At 55.4% G+C, this 15,615-nt stretch overlaps 1 protein-coding gene across 1 annotated transcript; it reads left to right on the forward strand.

Moving 5' to 3' along the window:
• Positions 1-920: 920 nt before the first annotated feature.
• LOC142204213 (olfactory receptor 5AP2-like) lies at positions 921-1,853 on the forward strand. Its single transcript, XM_075275522.1, has one exon. It carries the CDS (start codon positions 921-923, stop codon positions 1,851-1,853), a length of 933 nt encoding a protein of 310 aa, XP_075131623.1.
• Positions 1,854-15,615: the final 13,762 nt, after the last annotated feature.

The following is a 15,615-nucleotide window of genomic DNA, read 5'->3' on the forward strand; positions in this document are numbered from 1 at the left end:
TCGGCTGAGGTAGGACAATGCAGGGACCAGTGATCAGCTTAGGGAGGACAATGCAGGGACCAGTGATCGGCTTAGGGAGGACAATGCAGGGACCAGTGATCGGCTGAGGTAGGACAATGCAGGGACCAGTGATCGGCTGAGGGAGGACAATGCAGGGACCAGTGATCGGGGAGGTCCTTTCCTGTAAAACACAAGGTACCAGGGAGTAGATACTGGTGAGGGACCTGGGCAGTGTTGGAAGTGTTGAGGGGATCAGTTAGCTGACATTATGGTTGCTCACCGGTGTGATCTGACCTGAGTGATTTTTACTCACCAAACAATCCATTTAATGCAGTAGAAGGACCATTTGTATGATAAAGTCGCAGGTTGGTGCAGTGTAAAGCACAGACCATACCTAGTACCTGTATATAGATACTGATAACCTAGATCTGGGAAGTTACATCAATTAGACATTTACAGGTCGTTTCACATTTTAGACTCCATATTAGGGCCACAAATATTCCTCCTCCTTCTCCTGAGCTGACTCTTGTACGGTGATCTGAGTCCGGTTTGGCAGAGTTGGCTGCAATATCTGTACCTCACCCTCATGTTATCAGTTGGCTTGTTTTTGTAATTTGTGTTGTGTGTATAGCCAGGGAATAACTCACCATGGGGCTGTAGTTTATGATGTGGATAATCCGACCCAAAGCAAGCCCTGGTGGGATAAAACCCACTGTGCTGCACAGAGCTGGCCGAGATCCGAAGCAGCTTTATTACATAATGGAATGTTCTATTTCCACATCAGTTCAATGATGAGTTGACATTTTGGTAACCTCTGATACACTTGTGACCCTTCTAGCCTTTAGGCCATTGCTTGCTTTGTACAGTAATTGTGACTTGTTAATCTTGGTGTTTATCCTTCACTACAAAGGCCGGACTTCATGGACCTCGTGAACGCGACCCAAGTGACGATATTTGTGTTCTCGGGACTGACCGATGATGAGATGCTACAACCGATTCTCTTTGTCTTCTTCTTACTTGTTTATACTACGGCTATAATAGGTAACCTTGGCATTATCGCTCTGGTCTACAAGACCTCCAGACTTCACTCTCCCATGTACTACTTCTTGGGTTTCCTCTCTCTCATAGACATCTTCTATTCCTCCACCATTACTCCAAAACTGATTTTTGATCTCTTCTTGGAGAAGAAGGTCATCTCTTTTAATGGATGTGCTCTCCAGTTCTTCTTCTATGCAGCCTTAGGAGGAAGCGAAAATTTCCTTCTCTCCACCATGTCCTATGACCGCTACGTTGCCATCTGCCACCCGCTCCGTTACGTGTCTATGATGACTAAGAAGAAGTGTTTCTATCTTGTTTCTGTAGCCTTCTCCATGGGCTTCTTACAGTCATCAGCCCAGACCAGTTGTGCGTTTAGTCTCCGGTTTTGCAGGTCAAACCTCATCGACCACTTCTACTGTGACATCCCACCGCTTCTCAAACTGTCCTGCTCCGACACCTTCTATTGTAAAATGGTCACAGTTTGTATTGTGGGTGTCGGGACTGTAATCCCATTCCTGACCATCATATTTTCATATGTGTTCATACTTTCTTCAATTTTTCACATGACATCAGCCGAGGGCAGAAAGAAGGCCTTCAGCACGTGCTCCTCACATCTCATGTGTGCCTCAGTCTTTTACATAACGGTTTTCTTCAATTACTTACGTCCTCCTTCTAGCGTCTTTACGAGCCAAGATAAAGTGGCTTCAGTCTTCTATGCAGTGGTGACGCCAATGCTGAATCCACTTGTATATACTTTGAGGAACCAAGAGATCAAAAAGTCCATTGAGCAAGCCATGTGCTATCCTACTTATTAGGATAATGTTTCTTTGACTACTTGGTATTGGCTGGAGATGATGGAAAATAAGACGAGAAGACATGGAGGGGAAACTGGAAATAACCACAATCTCACACCCAAGTTTTACGGTTAGGTTTTACAACTGGTTGGTGACTAGTGTAGATATCTCCTTGAAGAACTAAGTTGGACCTAGCTGTCCATTGCATGCCATGGTCCTATATGTTAAATGATGAAGTTCTTGGTCAGATTAGGCAGATACAGTCCAAAAATTCACTAAAGTGTCTTGCCAGGTACCCCATACATGAATGGACTAGGAGAGATTGAGTTGTGTAAAGCTAAAACTTATGTTGAGCCAAACTGTGTCTCTAACCATACATCTCCATGCTCTAGACCATAGGTGAGGAGATGAAGGTATATGAGAGTGGGAGAGACCTCAAGTCTAGTGGAAAAGTCAGTGGAAGAAGGGAATCTGGAGTGGATGAGAAGCCTCAGCAGGGTCATAGTCAGAGGATAGCCCAAGGATTAACATGGAGAATTGGCCTCAGGAGATAGGCCCACCTGGGCCCTGGTGCTTGAGGGGGCCCAATGACACCAACAGAAAAACACATTATAAATGCCACATGGTAGATGGAAGACCTGATACAGAATTGTTTTCCGGATCACCCGTTGGCACATGATGGTGATATTCTGCATACTATAGGTGCTGCAGACTGACATTGAGAGTTGTTGTCAATCTTTTTCGTTGAGGCCTTATCCAAATCTTCTTTCATGATTTTTGACCCAATTCTTATATTATTTTGCATGTCATGGTGATGGACACAAGTCAGGCCAAGCCAGTGGAGCTCAGTGGAGAAGCTACTGGACCATGGTTCACCAACAGTCATGGGCCTGGACACGTTGGCATGTATTATAGGCTGTTGGGTACACAAGCCTATTGGTTGGAGAAGACAGAAGACTGCGTGATGTTGTCTATATGCTCATCTTCCTATACACATGGTCTAAAGCATCAGCAATGAAGACATGACTGACTTGCTCCAACCTGGTCTGAGGAAATGACATTGAGAACCCAAGAGCTTGAGATCTTAGAGACAACTTGGACTCAACCAAAGGTCACATTTTAAAATATCCAAAGAAAATCTCCTTAAATAAGTAATATGGACGTTGTAGGGTTCTGTAAGGAGTTAATGCTCATCTGTTCCCACTTATTTATAAGATGATGTTGTATGTTTTTACTGACCTGTTATTACAATTGTTATATACGTGTTCCCCAATATAATGTGTATTGTGTATATACCTACAATGTTAAAGGGATCCTATCATTAAAACTCAATTTTTTGTCCCTAACACATAGGAATAGCCTTAAGAAAGGCTATTCTTCTCCTAACTTTAGATGTCTTCTCTGAGCCGCCGTTCTGTAGAAATCGCCATTTTCGGCGGTATGCAAATGAGTTCTCTCGCAGCACTGGGGGCGGGCCCCAGCACTCAAACAGCAATGGGGGCATCCTCAATGCTGTGAGAGAACTCTCCAGCACCGCCTCCATCTTATTCAGGAACGGGTCTACTTTGCGTCTTCTTCTGCCGGTGGCTTATCACTTCTAGGCCTCAGGCAGCCGACTGAGCATACCGCCAGCCACAAGAAAATGGCCACTTACCATACTGTAAGTGGTCATTTTCTTGTGGCCGGCAGGCATGCGCTGTCAGCTTTGTCCTAGGCCTGAGGCCTAGAAGTTTGAAGCCGGAAGAAGACACAGGGCGAGGCCGTTCCTGAAGAAGATGGCGCTGGAGAGTTCTCTTGCAGCATTGGAGACACCTCCAGTGCTGTTTGAGCACTGGAGCCCGCCCCCAGTGCTGCAAGACAACTCATTTGCATACCAGGATTTCTATGGAACGGTGGCACAGAGAAGACATCTAAAGTTAGGAGAGGAATAGCCTTTCTTAAGGCTATTCCTACGTGTTAAGGACAAAAAATTGAGTTTTAATTATAGGATCCCTTTAAGTGTTGCCCTGAGATAGCTGAAATTTTTTAAATTCTTACAAAAACTGGCTGGTATGCTGTGGTAGGGGGAGTCCTCCGTTGGGTCCACAGCTGAGGAAGAGCCACCAGCCACCTGACTTCTTGGATGATTTGTGGTATGGCTCACAGTCTCCAGACCCAGCAAGAAACTATTGAAAAATTTGCATCTGCTGTCCTGTACCGGAGTAGCCACCGACCTTGTATTAGAGAGGCCACCAAGTGTCATGTGACCTTTATTATTAATGGGATGTTTCAATTTTAATTTTTAATAAATAGAAAAACTGGAAATGTAAAATACATCATCTGATACTTCTCTGGAGACTTTGGTGATCTGCTCCGGTCTTCATTTGTCCTGTAGTGGAATGGAATTTTTTGTCTCATACCGTACATAGACATCCACTAAGTCCAGTCATATACAGGTTATCTTCATAACAAAACAAGTCATAGACCGGTGGCGGCCATTAGTAAGTAGCTTCTCCCTCAACGGCCCATCAGCTGAAGAAGCTTCAGATAAGCTCCACTTCCTCTCCATAGTCTTGGAAGCCAGTAGAGATGGGCGATCTGGTTTGCAATGGTCTGGGATCAGTATAAAATTTCCAAAAATTTCAGCTTTGGGTTTTCTAGAACAAATGCACCAAACTTCATTATTATTCTCTGGTGTACACAAATCTTCCTACTTCTTGAGTCCTGTGACTAGGCCTCAGTGGCCATGTGCGAAATATCAACATCCTCCAGTTATGTGTTACGACACTGACGCCCCATGTGACCTAGTGGGCTGGAAGACTTGGGAAGAAGACCGAAATGGTGATGGATGCCACTACAAAGACCAGTAAAGGTGAGTTAAAGTTTTTTTAGCCTCCGGCTATTGTACTTATAGGCCTGAAGACTCCCCCAGTATAATAATCAACTCTGCCCATTTCAGCCCAAACAAGTTGGACTGAAAACAAGAGAACCTCTGAAATATTCAGGCAACATCCAAGGTCCATCCATCACTGGGTGTCACAACCATCAGTCACTTGGCCTATTGCAGTCCTGTTCTATTGAAGTGAATGGAATTGAGTTGCAATACCAAGTACAACCACTACACAATATATGGCGCTGTGCTTGGTGTTCAATAAAAAGGCTGCAGTGTCTGTACAGTTGATTGGTAGGGCGCCAAGTACAGATAGCAAACCTCATGAGAATCGTTTCAACAAATATTTGTTAGATTTGGGCATCTGGTTCATTTGGACCAAACTGGTTGGTCAGGAACTGGAAATGCCATTGTTCTACTCAGGGGATTCCCCCGACGTCTTCTTCAGACTCCTTTTGGCCTGTGGCTTACATTATGCACCTTGGGGCCACCAGAGGCCCAATCACAGGGAGCCACGCCAACATCACAACGCAGTGAGGTCAGCCATAGGGTGGAAGAGGACCCCGGGACCGCCAGAGGCCCAATCACAGGGAGCCACTCCAACATCACAACGCAGTGAGGTCAGCCATAGGGTGGAAGAGGACGCCGGGACTGCCGAAGGTCCAATCACAGGGAGCCACTCCAACATCACAACGCAGTGAGGTCAGCCATAGGATAGAAGAGGCCGCCGGGACTGCCAGAGGCCCAATCACAGGGAGCCATGCCAACATCATAACACAGTGAGGTCAGCCATAGGGTGGAAGAGGACGCCGGGACCGCTGGAGGCAAAATCACAGGGAGCCACACCAACATCACAACGCAGTGAGGTCAGCCATAGGATGGAAGAGAACGCCGGGGCCCCCAGAGGCAAAATCACAGGGAGCCACACCAACATCACAACGCAGTGAGGTCAGCCATAGGATGGAAGAGAATGCCGGGGCCCCCAGAGGCCCAATCACAGGGAGCCACTCCAACATCACAACGCATTGAGGTCAGCCATAGGGTGGAAGAGGACGCCGGGACTGCCGGAGGCCCAATCACAGGGAGCCACTCCAACATCACAACGCAGTGAGGTCAGCCATAGGATGGAAGAGAATGCCGGGGCCCCCAGAGGCCCAATCACAGGGAGCCACACCAACATCACAACGCAGTTAGGTCAGCCATAGGATGGAAGAGGACGCCGGGCCCCCAGAGGCCAAATCACAGGGAGCCACACCAACATCACAACGCAGTGAGGTCAGCCATAGGATGGAAGAGAACGCCGGGGCCCCCAGAGGCCCAATCACAGGGAGCCATGCTAACATCACAACGCATTGAGGTCAGCCATAGGATGGAAGAGGACGCCGGGACCACTGGAGGCCCAATCACAGGGAGCCACACCAACATCACAATGCAGTGAGGTTCAGCCATAGGGTGGAAGAGGACGCCGGGACTGCTGGAGGCCCAATCACAGGGAGCCACACCAACATCACAACGCAGTGAGGTAAGCCATAGGATGGAAGAGAACGCCGGGGCCCCCAGAGGCCCAATCACAGGGAGCCATGCTAACATCACAACGCATTGAGGTCAGCCATAGGGTGGAAGAGGACGCTGGGACTGCCGGAGGCCCAATCACAGGGAGCCATGTCAACATCACAACACAGTGAGGTCAGCCATAGGATGGAAGAGGACGCCGGGACCGCCAGAGGCCCAATCACAGGGAGCCACTCCAACTTCACAACGCAGTGAGGTCAGCCATAGGGTGGAAGAGGACGCCGGGCCCCCAGAGGCCAAATCACAGGGAGCCACTCCAACATCACAAAGCAGTGAGGTCAGCCATAGGATGGAAGAGAACGCCGGGGCCCCCAGAGGCCCAATCACAGGGAGCCATGCTAACATGACAACGCATTGAGGTCAGCCATAGGGTGGAAGAGGACGCCGGGACTGCCGGAGGCCCAATCACAGGGAGCCATGCCAACATCACAACGCAGTAAGGTCAGCCATAGGGTGGAAGAGGACGCCGGGACTTCCAGAGGCCCAATCGCAGGGAGCCACACCAACATCACAACGCAGTGAGGTCAGCCTTAGGGTGGAAGAAGACGCCGGGACCGCCAGAGGCCCAATCACAGGGAGCCACTCCAACATCACAACGCAGTGAGGTCAGGCATAGGGTAGAAGAGGATGCCGGGGCCCCCAGAGGCCCAATCACAGGGAGCCACACCAACATCACAACGCAGTGAGGTCAGCCTTAGGGTGGAAGAAGACGCCGGGACCGCCAGAGGCCCAATCACAGGGAGCCACTCCAACATCACAACGCAGTGAGGTCAGCCATAGGGTGGAAGAGGATGCCGGGGCCCCCAGAGGCCCAATCACAGGGAGCCACTCCAACATCACAACGCAGTGAGGTCAGCCATAGGGTGGAAGAGGATGCCGGGGCCCCCAGAGGCCCAATCACAGGGAGCCACTCCAACATCACAACGCAGTGAGGTCAGCCATAGGGTGGAAGAGGACGTCGGGCCCCCAGAGGCCAAATCACAGGGAGCCACTCCAACATCACAACGCAGTGAGGTCAGCCATAGGGTGGAAGAGGACGCCGGGACCGCTGGAGGCCCAATCACAGGGAGCCACACCAACATCACAACGCAGTGAGGTCAGCCATAGGATGGAAGAGAATGCCGGGGCCCCCAGAGGCCCAATCACAGGGAGCCACACCAACATCACAACGCATTGAGGTCAGCCATAGGGTGGAAGAGGACGCCGGGACTGCCGGAGGCCCAATCACAGGGAGCCATGCCAACATCACAATGCAGTAAGGTCAGCCATAGGGTGGAAGAGGACGCCGGGACTGCTGGAGGCCCAATCACAGGGAGCCACACCAACATCACAACGCAGTAAGGTCAGCCATAGGATGGAAGAGAATGCCGGGGCCCCCAGAGGCCCAATCACAGGGAGCCACACCAACATCACAACGCAGTGAGGTCAGCCATAGGGTGGAAGAGGACGCCGGGACCGCTGGAGGCCCAATCACAGGGAGCCACACCAACATCACAACGCAGTGAGGTCAGCCATAGGGTGGAAGAGGACGCCGGGACTGCCGGAGGCCCAATCACAGGGAGCCACTCCAACATCACAACGCAGTGAGGTCAGCCATAGGATGGAAGAGGACGCCGGGACTGCCGAAGGTCCAATCACAGGTACCCACTCCAACATCACAACGCAGTGAGGTCAGCCATAGGGTGGAAGAGGACGCCGGGCCCCCAGAGGCCAAATCACAGGGAGCCACACTAACATCACAACGCAGTGAGGTCAGCCATAGGGTGGAAGAGGACACCGGGACCGCTGGAGGCCCAATCACAGGGAGCCATGCCAACATCACAACGCAGTTAGGTCAGCCATAGGATGGAAGAGGACGCCGGGACTGCCGGAGGCCCAATCACAGGGTGCCATGCCAACATCACAAAGCAGTGAGGTCAGTCACAGGGTGGAAGAGAACACCGGGGGAACGCCAGAGGCCCAGAAGAGGTGAGGCGAGGGTAGTATAAATTTCTTATTTTTCACCTGGGCCTTCGATTATTACTCACTGGGATCTGAGGAGACCCCGACTATAATAATGTTTTGGTTTTGAGTTGAATCAGAGACTTTTGGAAATTTTGGGTCAAATCTGGTTCTAACCAAATCGGTTCAGTCATCCCTAGTTGCAGGTGTCAGACCCCACCGATGTGATGGTGAGGACCTTCCCTAGTATCAAAGGGCTGGGAATCCTTATAAAAGTGACCGCAAGGGTCTGTGGAGAAAGAACAGAAGATTTTTCTCTTGAAATGAACTGCAGGGGTTAAATCACCTGACACCGCTGGTTAATGATCCGCCGCTCAGGGCGTCCTGGATTAATGATCCCCTGCTCGGGGCGTCCTGGGGATTGTACTACTGGGGACATTATAAGGTTTATTATAAAAGACATGAAGGCATGAGGAGAGCAGACAGCCCCACGAGTGACAGCACGTCAGGCAGGTAAGAGGCTGTCACTGACAGGTAATGTGATCCTGCCATATACGGAGGATTTACCGCGGCCCCAGGAGCTTACAATCTATAGGCACATACACAATCCTATATACAATGTAACAAGCCATTTCCTCCTTCTAATCACATTCCAGACCAATCAGTGCCCGAAGTCACGTCTGTTACCTGAGATACCTGTGTGAACAGAGACATGGCCACTAAAGGGTTACTACAGTCACACAGCGCTCCGGCTCTGCTCTGTATTCTACTCCCTGTGTATTTATCTCACAGACTATGGGTTAGGGACGGGGGTTATTGGTTTGCCGATTTATAGATGTAGCAGAGCTGAGCTCTTTATGGAGGGCTGTGGTATCATATTGTGTATGTCGCAGAGTACTGAGGACAAAAGAGACAGGGAAATGGCAAACTCAGCTCTGCTACATCTGTATGGCAGCCGGCGGAGCAGGAGACAGAGCAAGAGACAGAGGAGGAGAGATCCAGGGAGAAGGGGCAGGAGACAGAGCCGGGGAGAGAGGGCATGAGACAGAGCCAGGGAGAGGAGGCAAGAGACAGAACCAGGGAGAGGAGGCAAGAGACAGAGCCGGGGAGAGGGGGCAGGAGACAGAGCCAGGGAGAGGAGGCAAGAGACAGAGCCGGGAAGAGGGGGCAGGAGACAGAGCCGGGGAGAGGGGGCAGGAGACAGAGCCGGGGAGAGGGGGCAGGAGACAGAGCCGGGGAGAGGGGGCAGGAGACAGAGCCGGGGAGAGGGGGCAGGAGACAGAGCCAGGGAGAGGGGGCAGGAGACAGAACCAGGGAGAGGAGGCAGGAGACAGAGCCAGGGAGAGGGGGCAGGAGACAGAGCCGGGGAGAGGGGGCAGGAGACAGAGCCAGGGAGAGGAGGCAAGAGACAGAACCAGGGAGAGGAGGCAGGAGACAGAGACAGGGAGAGGGGGCAGGAGACAGAGACAGGGAGAGGAGGCAAGAGACAGAGCCGGGGAGAGGGGGCAGGAGACAGAGCCAGGGAGAGGGGGCAGGGGACAGAGACAGGGAGAGGAGGAGAGAGTCAGGGAGAAGGGGCAGGAGACAGAACCAGGGAGAGGAGGCAAGAGACAGAGCCGGGGAGAGGGGGGCAAGAGACAGAGCCGGGGAGAGGGGGCAGGAGACAGAACCAGAGAGCGGGAGCAGGAGACAGAGCCGGGGAGAGGGGGCAGGAGACAGAGCCGGGGAGAGGGAGCAGGAGACAGAGCCGGGGAGAGGGGGCAGGAGACAGAGCCAGGGAGAGGAGGCAAGAGACAGAACCAGGGAGAGGAGGCAGGAGACAGAGCCGGGGAGAGGGGGCAGGAGACAGAGACAGGGAGAGGGGGCAGGAGACAGAGACAGGGAGAGGAGGCAAGAGACAGAGCCGGGGAGAGGGGGCAGGAGACAGAGCCAGGGAGAGGGGGCAGGGGACAGAGACAGGGAGAGGAGGAGAGAGTCAGGGAGAAGGGGCAGGAGACAGAACCAGGGAGAGGAGGCAAGAGACAGAGCCGGGGAGAGGGGGCAAGAGACAGAGCCGGGGAGAGGGGGCAGGAGACAGAACCAGAGAGCGGGAGCAGGAGACAGAGCCGGGGAGAGGGGGCAGGAGACAGAGCCGGGGAGAGGGAGCAGGAGACAGAGCCGGGGAGAGGGGGCAGGAGACAGAGCCAGGGAGAGGGGGCAGGAGACAGAACTGGGGAGAGGGGGCAGGAGACAGAGCCGGGGAGAGGGGGCAGGAGACAGAGACAGGGAGAGGAGGCAGGAGACAGAGCTGGGGAGAGGGAGCAGGAGACAGAGCCGGGGAGAGGGGGCAGGAGACAGAGCCGGGGAGAGGGGGCAGGAGACAGAGCCGGGGAGAGGGGGCAAGAGACAGAGACAGGGAGAGGGGGCAAGAGACAGAGACAGGGAGAGGGGGCAGGAGACAGAGACAGGGAGAGGAGGCAAGAGACAGAGCTGGGGAGAGGGGGCAGGAGACAGAGACAGGGAGAGGAGGCAAGAGACAGAGCCGGGGAGAGGGGGCAGGAGACAGAGACAGGGAGAGGAGGCAAGAGACAGAGCCGGGGAGAGGGGGCAGGAGACAGAGCCAGGGAGAGGGGGCAGGAGACAGAGCCAGGGAGAGGGGGCAGGGGACAGAGACAGGGAGAGGAGGAGAGAGTCAGGGAGAAGGGGCAGGAGACAGAACCAGGGAGAGGAGGCAAGAGACAGAGCCGGGGAGAGGGGGCAAGAGACAGAGCCGGGGAGAGGGGGCAGGAGACAGAACCAGAGAGCGGGAGCAGGAGACAGAGCCGGGGAGAGGGGGCAGGAGACAGAGCCGGGGAGAGGGAGCAGGAGACAGAGCCGGGGAGAGGGGGGCAGGAGACAGAGACAGGGAGAGGAGGCAGGAGACAGAGCTGGGGAGAGGGAGCAGGAGACAGAGCCGGGGAGAGGGGGCAGGAGACAGAGCCGGGGAGAGGGGGCAGGAGACAGAGCCGGGGAGAGGGGGCAAGAGACAGAGCCGGGGAGAGGGGGCAGGAGACAGAACCAGAGAGCGGGAGCAGGAGACAGAGCCGGGGAGAGGGGGCAGGAGACAGAGCCGGGGAGAGGGAGCAGGAGACAGAGCCGGGGAGAGGGGGCAGGAGACAGAGCTGGGGAGAGGGAGCAGGAGACAGAGCCGGGGAGAGGGGGCAGGAGACAGAGCCGGGGAGAGGGGGCAGGAGACAGAGCCGGGGAGAGGGGGCAGGAGACAGAGCCGGGGAGAGGGAGCAGGAGACAGAGCTGGGGAGAGGGGGCAGGAGACAGAGCCGGGGAGAGGGGGCAGGAGACAGAGACGGGGAGAGGAGGCAAGAGACAGAGCCGGGGAGAGGGAGCAGGAGACAGAGCCGGGGAGAGGGGGGCAGGAGACAGAGCCGGGGAGAGGGGGCAGGAGACAGAGCCAGGGAGAGGAGGCAAGAGACAGAACCAGGGAGAGGAGGCAGGAGACAGAGCCGGGGAGAGGGGGCAGGAGACAGAGACAGGGAGAGGGGGCAGGAGACAGAGACAGGGAGAGGAGGCAAGAGACAGAGCCGGGGAGAGGGGGCAGGAGACAGAGCCAGGGAGAGGGGGCAGGGGACAGAGACAGGGAGAGGAGGAGAGAGTCAGGGAGAAGGGGCAGGAGACAGAACCAGGGAGAGGAGGCAAGAGACAGAGCCGGGGAGAGGGGGCAAGAGACAGAGCCGGGGAGAGGGGGGCAGGAGACAGAACCAGAGAGCGGGAGCAGGAGACAGAGCCGGGGAGAGGGGGCAGGAGACAGAGCCGGGGAGAGGGAGCAGGAGACAGAGCCGGGGAGAGGGGGCAGGAGACAGAGCCAGGGAGAGGAGGCAAGAGACAGAACCAGGGAGAGGAGGCAGGAGACAGAGCCGGGGAGAGGGGGCAGGAGACAGAGACAGGGAGAGGGGGCAGGAGACAGAGACAGGGAGAGGAGGCAAGAGACAGAGCCGGGGAGAGGGGGCAGGAGACAGAGCCAGGGAGAGGGGGCAGGGGACAGAGACAGGGAGAGGAGGAGAGAGTCAGGGAGAAGGGGCAGGAGACAGAACCAGGGAGAGGAGGCAAGAGACAGAGCCGGGGAGAGGGGGCAAGAGACAGAGCCGGGGAGAGGGGGCAGGAGACAGAACCAGAGAGCGGGAGCTCCAGAGAGCGGGAGCAGGAGACAGAGCCGGGGAGAGGGGGCAGGAGACAGAGCCGGGAGAGGGAGCAGGAGACAGAGCCGGGAGAGGGGGCAGGAGACAGAGCCAGGGAGAGGGGGCAGGAGACAGAACTGGGAGAGGGGCAGGAGACAGAGCCGGGGGAGAAGGGGGCAGGAGACAGAGACAGGGAGAGGAGGCAGGAGACAGAGCTGGGGAGAGGGAGCAGGAGACAGAGCCGGGAGAGGGGGCAGGAGACAGAGCCGGGGAGAGGGGCAGGAGACAGAGCCGGGAGAGGGGGCAAGAGACAGAGACAGGGAGAGGGGGCAAGAGACAGAGACAGGGAGAGGGGGCAGGAGACAGAGACAGCAGGGAGAGGAGGCAAGAGACAGAGCTGGGGAGAGGGGGCAGGAGACAGAGACAGGGAGAGGAGGCAAGAGACAGAGCCGGGGAGAGGGGCAGGAGACAGAGACAGGGAGAGGAGGCAAGAGACAGAGCCGGGGAGAGGGGGCAGGAGACAGAGCCAGGGAGAGGGGGCAGGAGACAGAGCCAGGGAGAGGGGGCAGGGGACAGAGACAGGGAGAGGAGGAGAGAGTCAGGGAGAAGGGGCAGGAGACAGAACCAGGGAGAGGAGGCAAGAGACAGAGCCGGGGAGAGGGGGCAAGAGACAGAGCCGGGGAGAGGGGGCAGGAGACAGAACCAGAGAGCGGGAGCAGGAGACAGAGCCGGGGAGAGGGGGCAGGAGACAGAGCCGGGGAGAGGGAGCAGGAGACAGAGCCGGGGAGAGGGGGCAGGAGACAGAGACAGGGAGAGGAGGCAGGAGACAGAGCTGGGAGAGGGAGCAGGAGACAGAGCCGGGGAGAGGGGGCAGGAGACAGAGCCGGGGAGAGGGGGCAGGAGACAGAGCCGGGGAGAGGGGGCAAGAGACAGAGCCGGGGAGAGGGGGCAGGAGACAGAACCAGAGAGCGGGAGCAGGAGACAGAGCCGGGGAGAGGGGGCAGGAGACAGAGCCGGGGAGAGGGAGCAGGAGACAGAGCCGGGGAGAGGGGGCAGGAGACAGAGCTGGGGAGAGGGAGCAGGAGACAGAGCCGGGGAGAGGGGGCAGGAGACAGAGCCGGGGAGAGGGGGCAGGAGACAGAGCCGGGGAGAGGGGGCAGGAGACAGAGCCGGGGAGAGGGAGCAGGAGACAGAGCTGGGGAGAGGGGGCAGGAGACAGAGCCGGGGAGAGGGGGCAGGAGACAGAGACGGGGAGAGGAGGCAAGAGACAGAGCCGGGGAGAGGGAGCAGGAGACAGAGCCGGGGAGAGGGGGCAGGAGACAGAGCCGGGGAGAGGGGGCAGGAGACAGAGCCGGGGAGAGGGAGCAGGAGACAGAGCCAGGGAGAGAGGGCAGGAGACAGAGCTGGGGAGAGGGAGCAGGAGACAGAGCCGGGGAGAGGGAGCAGGAGACAGAGCCAGGGAGAGGGGGCAGGAGACAGAGCCGGGGAGAGGGGGCAGGAGACAGAGCCGGGGAGAGGGAGCAGGAGACAGAGCCGGGGAGAGGGGGAAGGAGACAGAGCCGGGAGAGGGGCAGGAGACAGAGCCGGGGAGAGGAGCAGGAGACAGAGCCGGGGAGAGGGAGCAGGAGACAGAGCCGGGAGAGGGGGCAGGAGACAGAGCCGGGGAGAGGGGCAGGAGACAGAGCCGGGGAGAGGGGGCAGGAGACAGAGCCGGGGAGAGGGAGCAGGAGACAGAGCCGGGGAGAGGGAGCAGGAGACAGAGCCGGGGAGAGGGGGCAGGAGACAGAGCCGGGGAGAGGGAGCAGGAGACAGAGCCGGGGAGAGGGAGCAGGAGACAGAGCCAGGGAGAGGAGGCAGGAGACAGAGCTGGGGAGAAGGAGCAGGAGACAGAGCCAGGGAGAGGGGGAAGGAGACAGAGCCAGAGAGCGGGAGCAGGAGACAGAGACAGGAGAAGGGGCAGGAGATAGAACCAGGGAGAGGGCCATGAGACAGAGCAAGAGACAGAACCAGGGAGAGGGGAAAGGAGACAGAGACAGGGAGAGAGGGCAGGAGACAGAGATAGGTAAAGAGGGCAGGAGACAGAACCGGGTAGAGGGGGCAGGAGACAGAGACAGGTAGAGGGGGCAGGAGACAGAGACCAGGGAGAAGGGGCAGGAGACAGAGACCAGGGGGAGGGGTCAGGAGACAGAGCCAGAGAGGAGGCAGGAGACAGAGACAGGGAGAGGAGGCTTCTTCTGGCTCTGATTAGTTTTGTCCCTCGCACTGTCATATTGTACACATAGAAATGTACATACTATTAAAGGGATTGTCCATTGCTATCTGCCACTGCCCCAGTTAAGACACTGCCCTAGACGTTACTTGTTAGGTCCGCGTCTCCTCCCTTTCCTGTCAGGGTTCCTTAGGGTTCAGTCCTAGGTCTTCTCCTCGTCTTTCTGTCAGGGTTCCTACTGTGCTCTGGTCAATGGTTTCCAAACAAACTACATCTTAAACTTATTCCTCTCACCCAGCTTTCCAGTGCTCCACCTCCCTTCACCCCCCCCCCCCCTTATTTTTTCTACCACATTACCCAAGCTTTTTATTCTTCCATAGACCTAAGACTGAAATCCTCCACAATCTGGACCTCCCATATCATTCTCCAAGACTTTTATTGGGCTGCACCAGTTCTATCGACTGCGCTACCCTAGGAAATCAAGTTAATTCTCAATATCCACAATATCAATCCTGCCATATTCCACAATCGAACGAGATGTGCACCCTAAGGGGGTCCAAAGGGACACTTTGTTACATAAAAAATACCTAAACTACAAGATATTTCAGAAAGAATTTGACCAATGAGCTTCATAATTTGCTTTGTTAATGCCCCTTATTCAGAAGGAAAGTGTTGGTGTCCACCTTAGGGGTGTCCTATCACAAAGGACTTCTTGGGTTTCCCACAGTTAAGTGATTGTTGGCCAGGTGATAAATGGCTCCTCTATTTTGGCCTGAGGACAATCTCTTATGTTGAGGATACTTCACAATATACAATGACTTCCTAAATATTTCTTGCAGTTGTTACCCCATAATGGGTCATTTGGATGTCTCTTGAAGTCCATAACTAGTCATAACATCATGAACTTGGTAGGACGTTCCTTTGAAACCCTTATTGGATGTTGAGTATCAGCTTTGAGAAGAATAATCTGAGTATAAGACTCTACAAGATATTTACATGTTCAAATTCAGTAAATTTTTACCTCTACAGGCCAAGAACCAA

Source organism: Leptodactylus fuscus, chromosome 5 (assembly GCF_031893055.1).
Source record: "Leptodactylus fuscus isolate aLepFus1 chromosome 5, aLepFus1.hap2, whole genome shotgun sequence".
Lineage (NCBI taxonomy): Eukaryota > Metazoa > Chordata > Amphibia > Anura > Leptodactylidae > Leptodactylus > Leptodactylus fuscus.

Bases quoted from the DNA above. Each gene is read 5' to 3' on its own strand.
- LOC142204213 (XM_075275522.1), top strand. From the start codon at position 921: ATGGACCTCGTGAACGCGACCCAAGTGACGATATTTGTGTTCTCGGGA.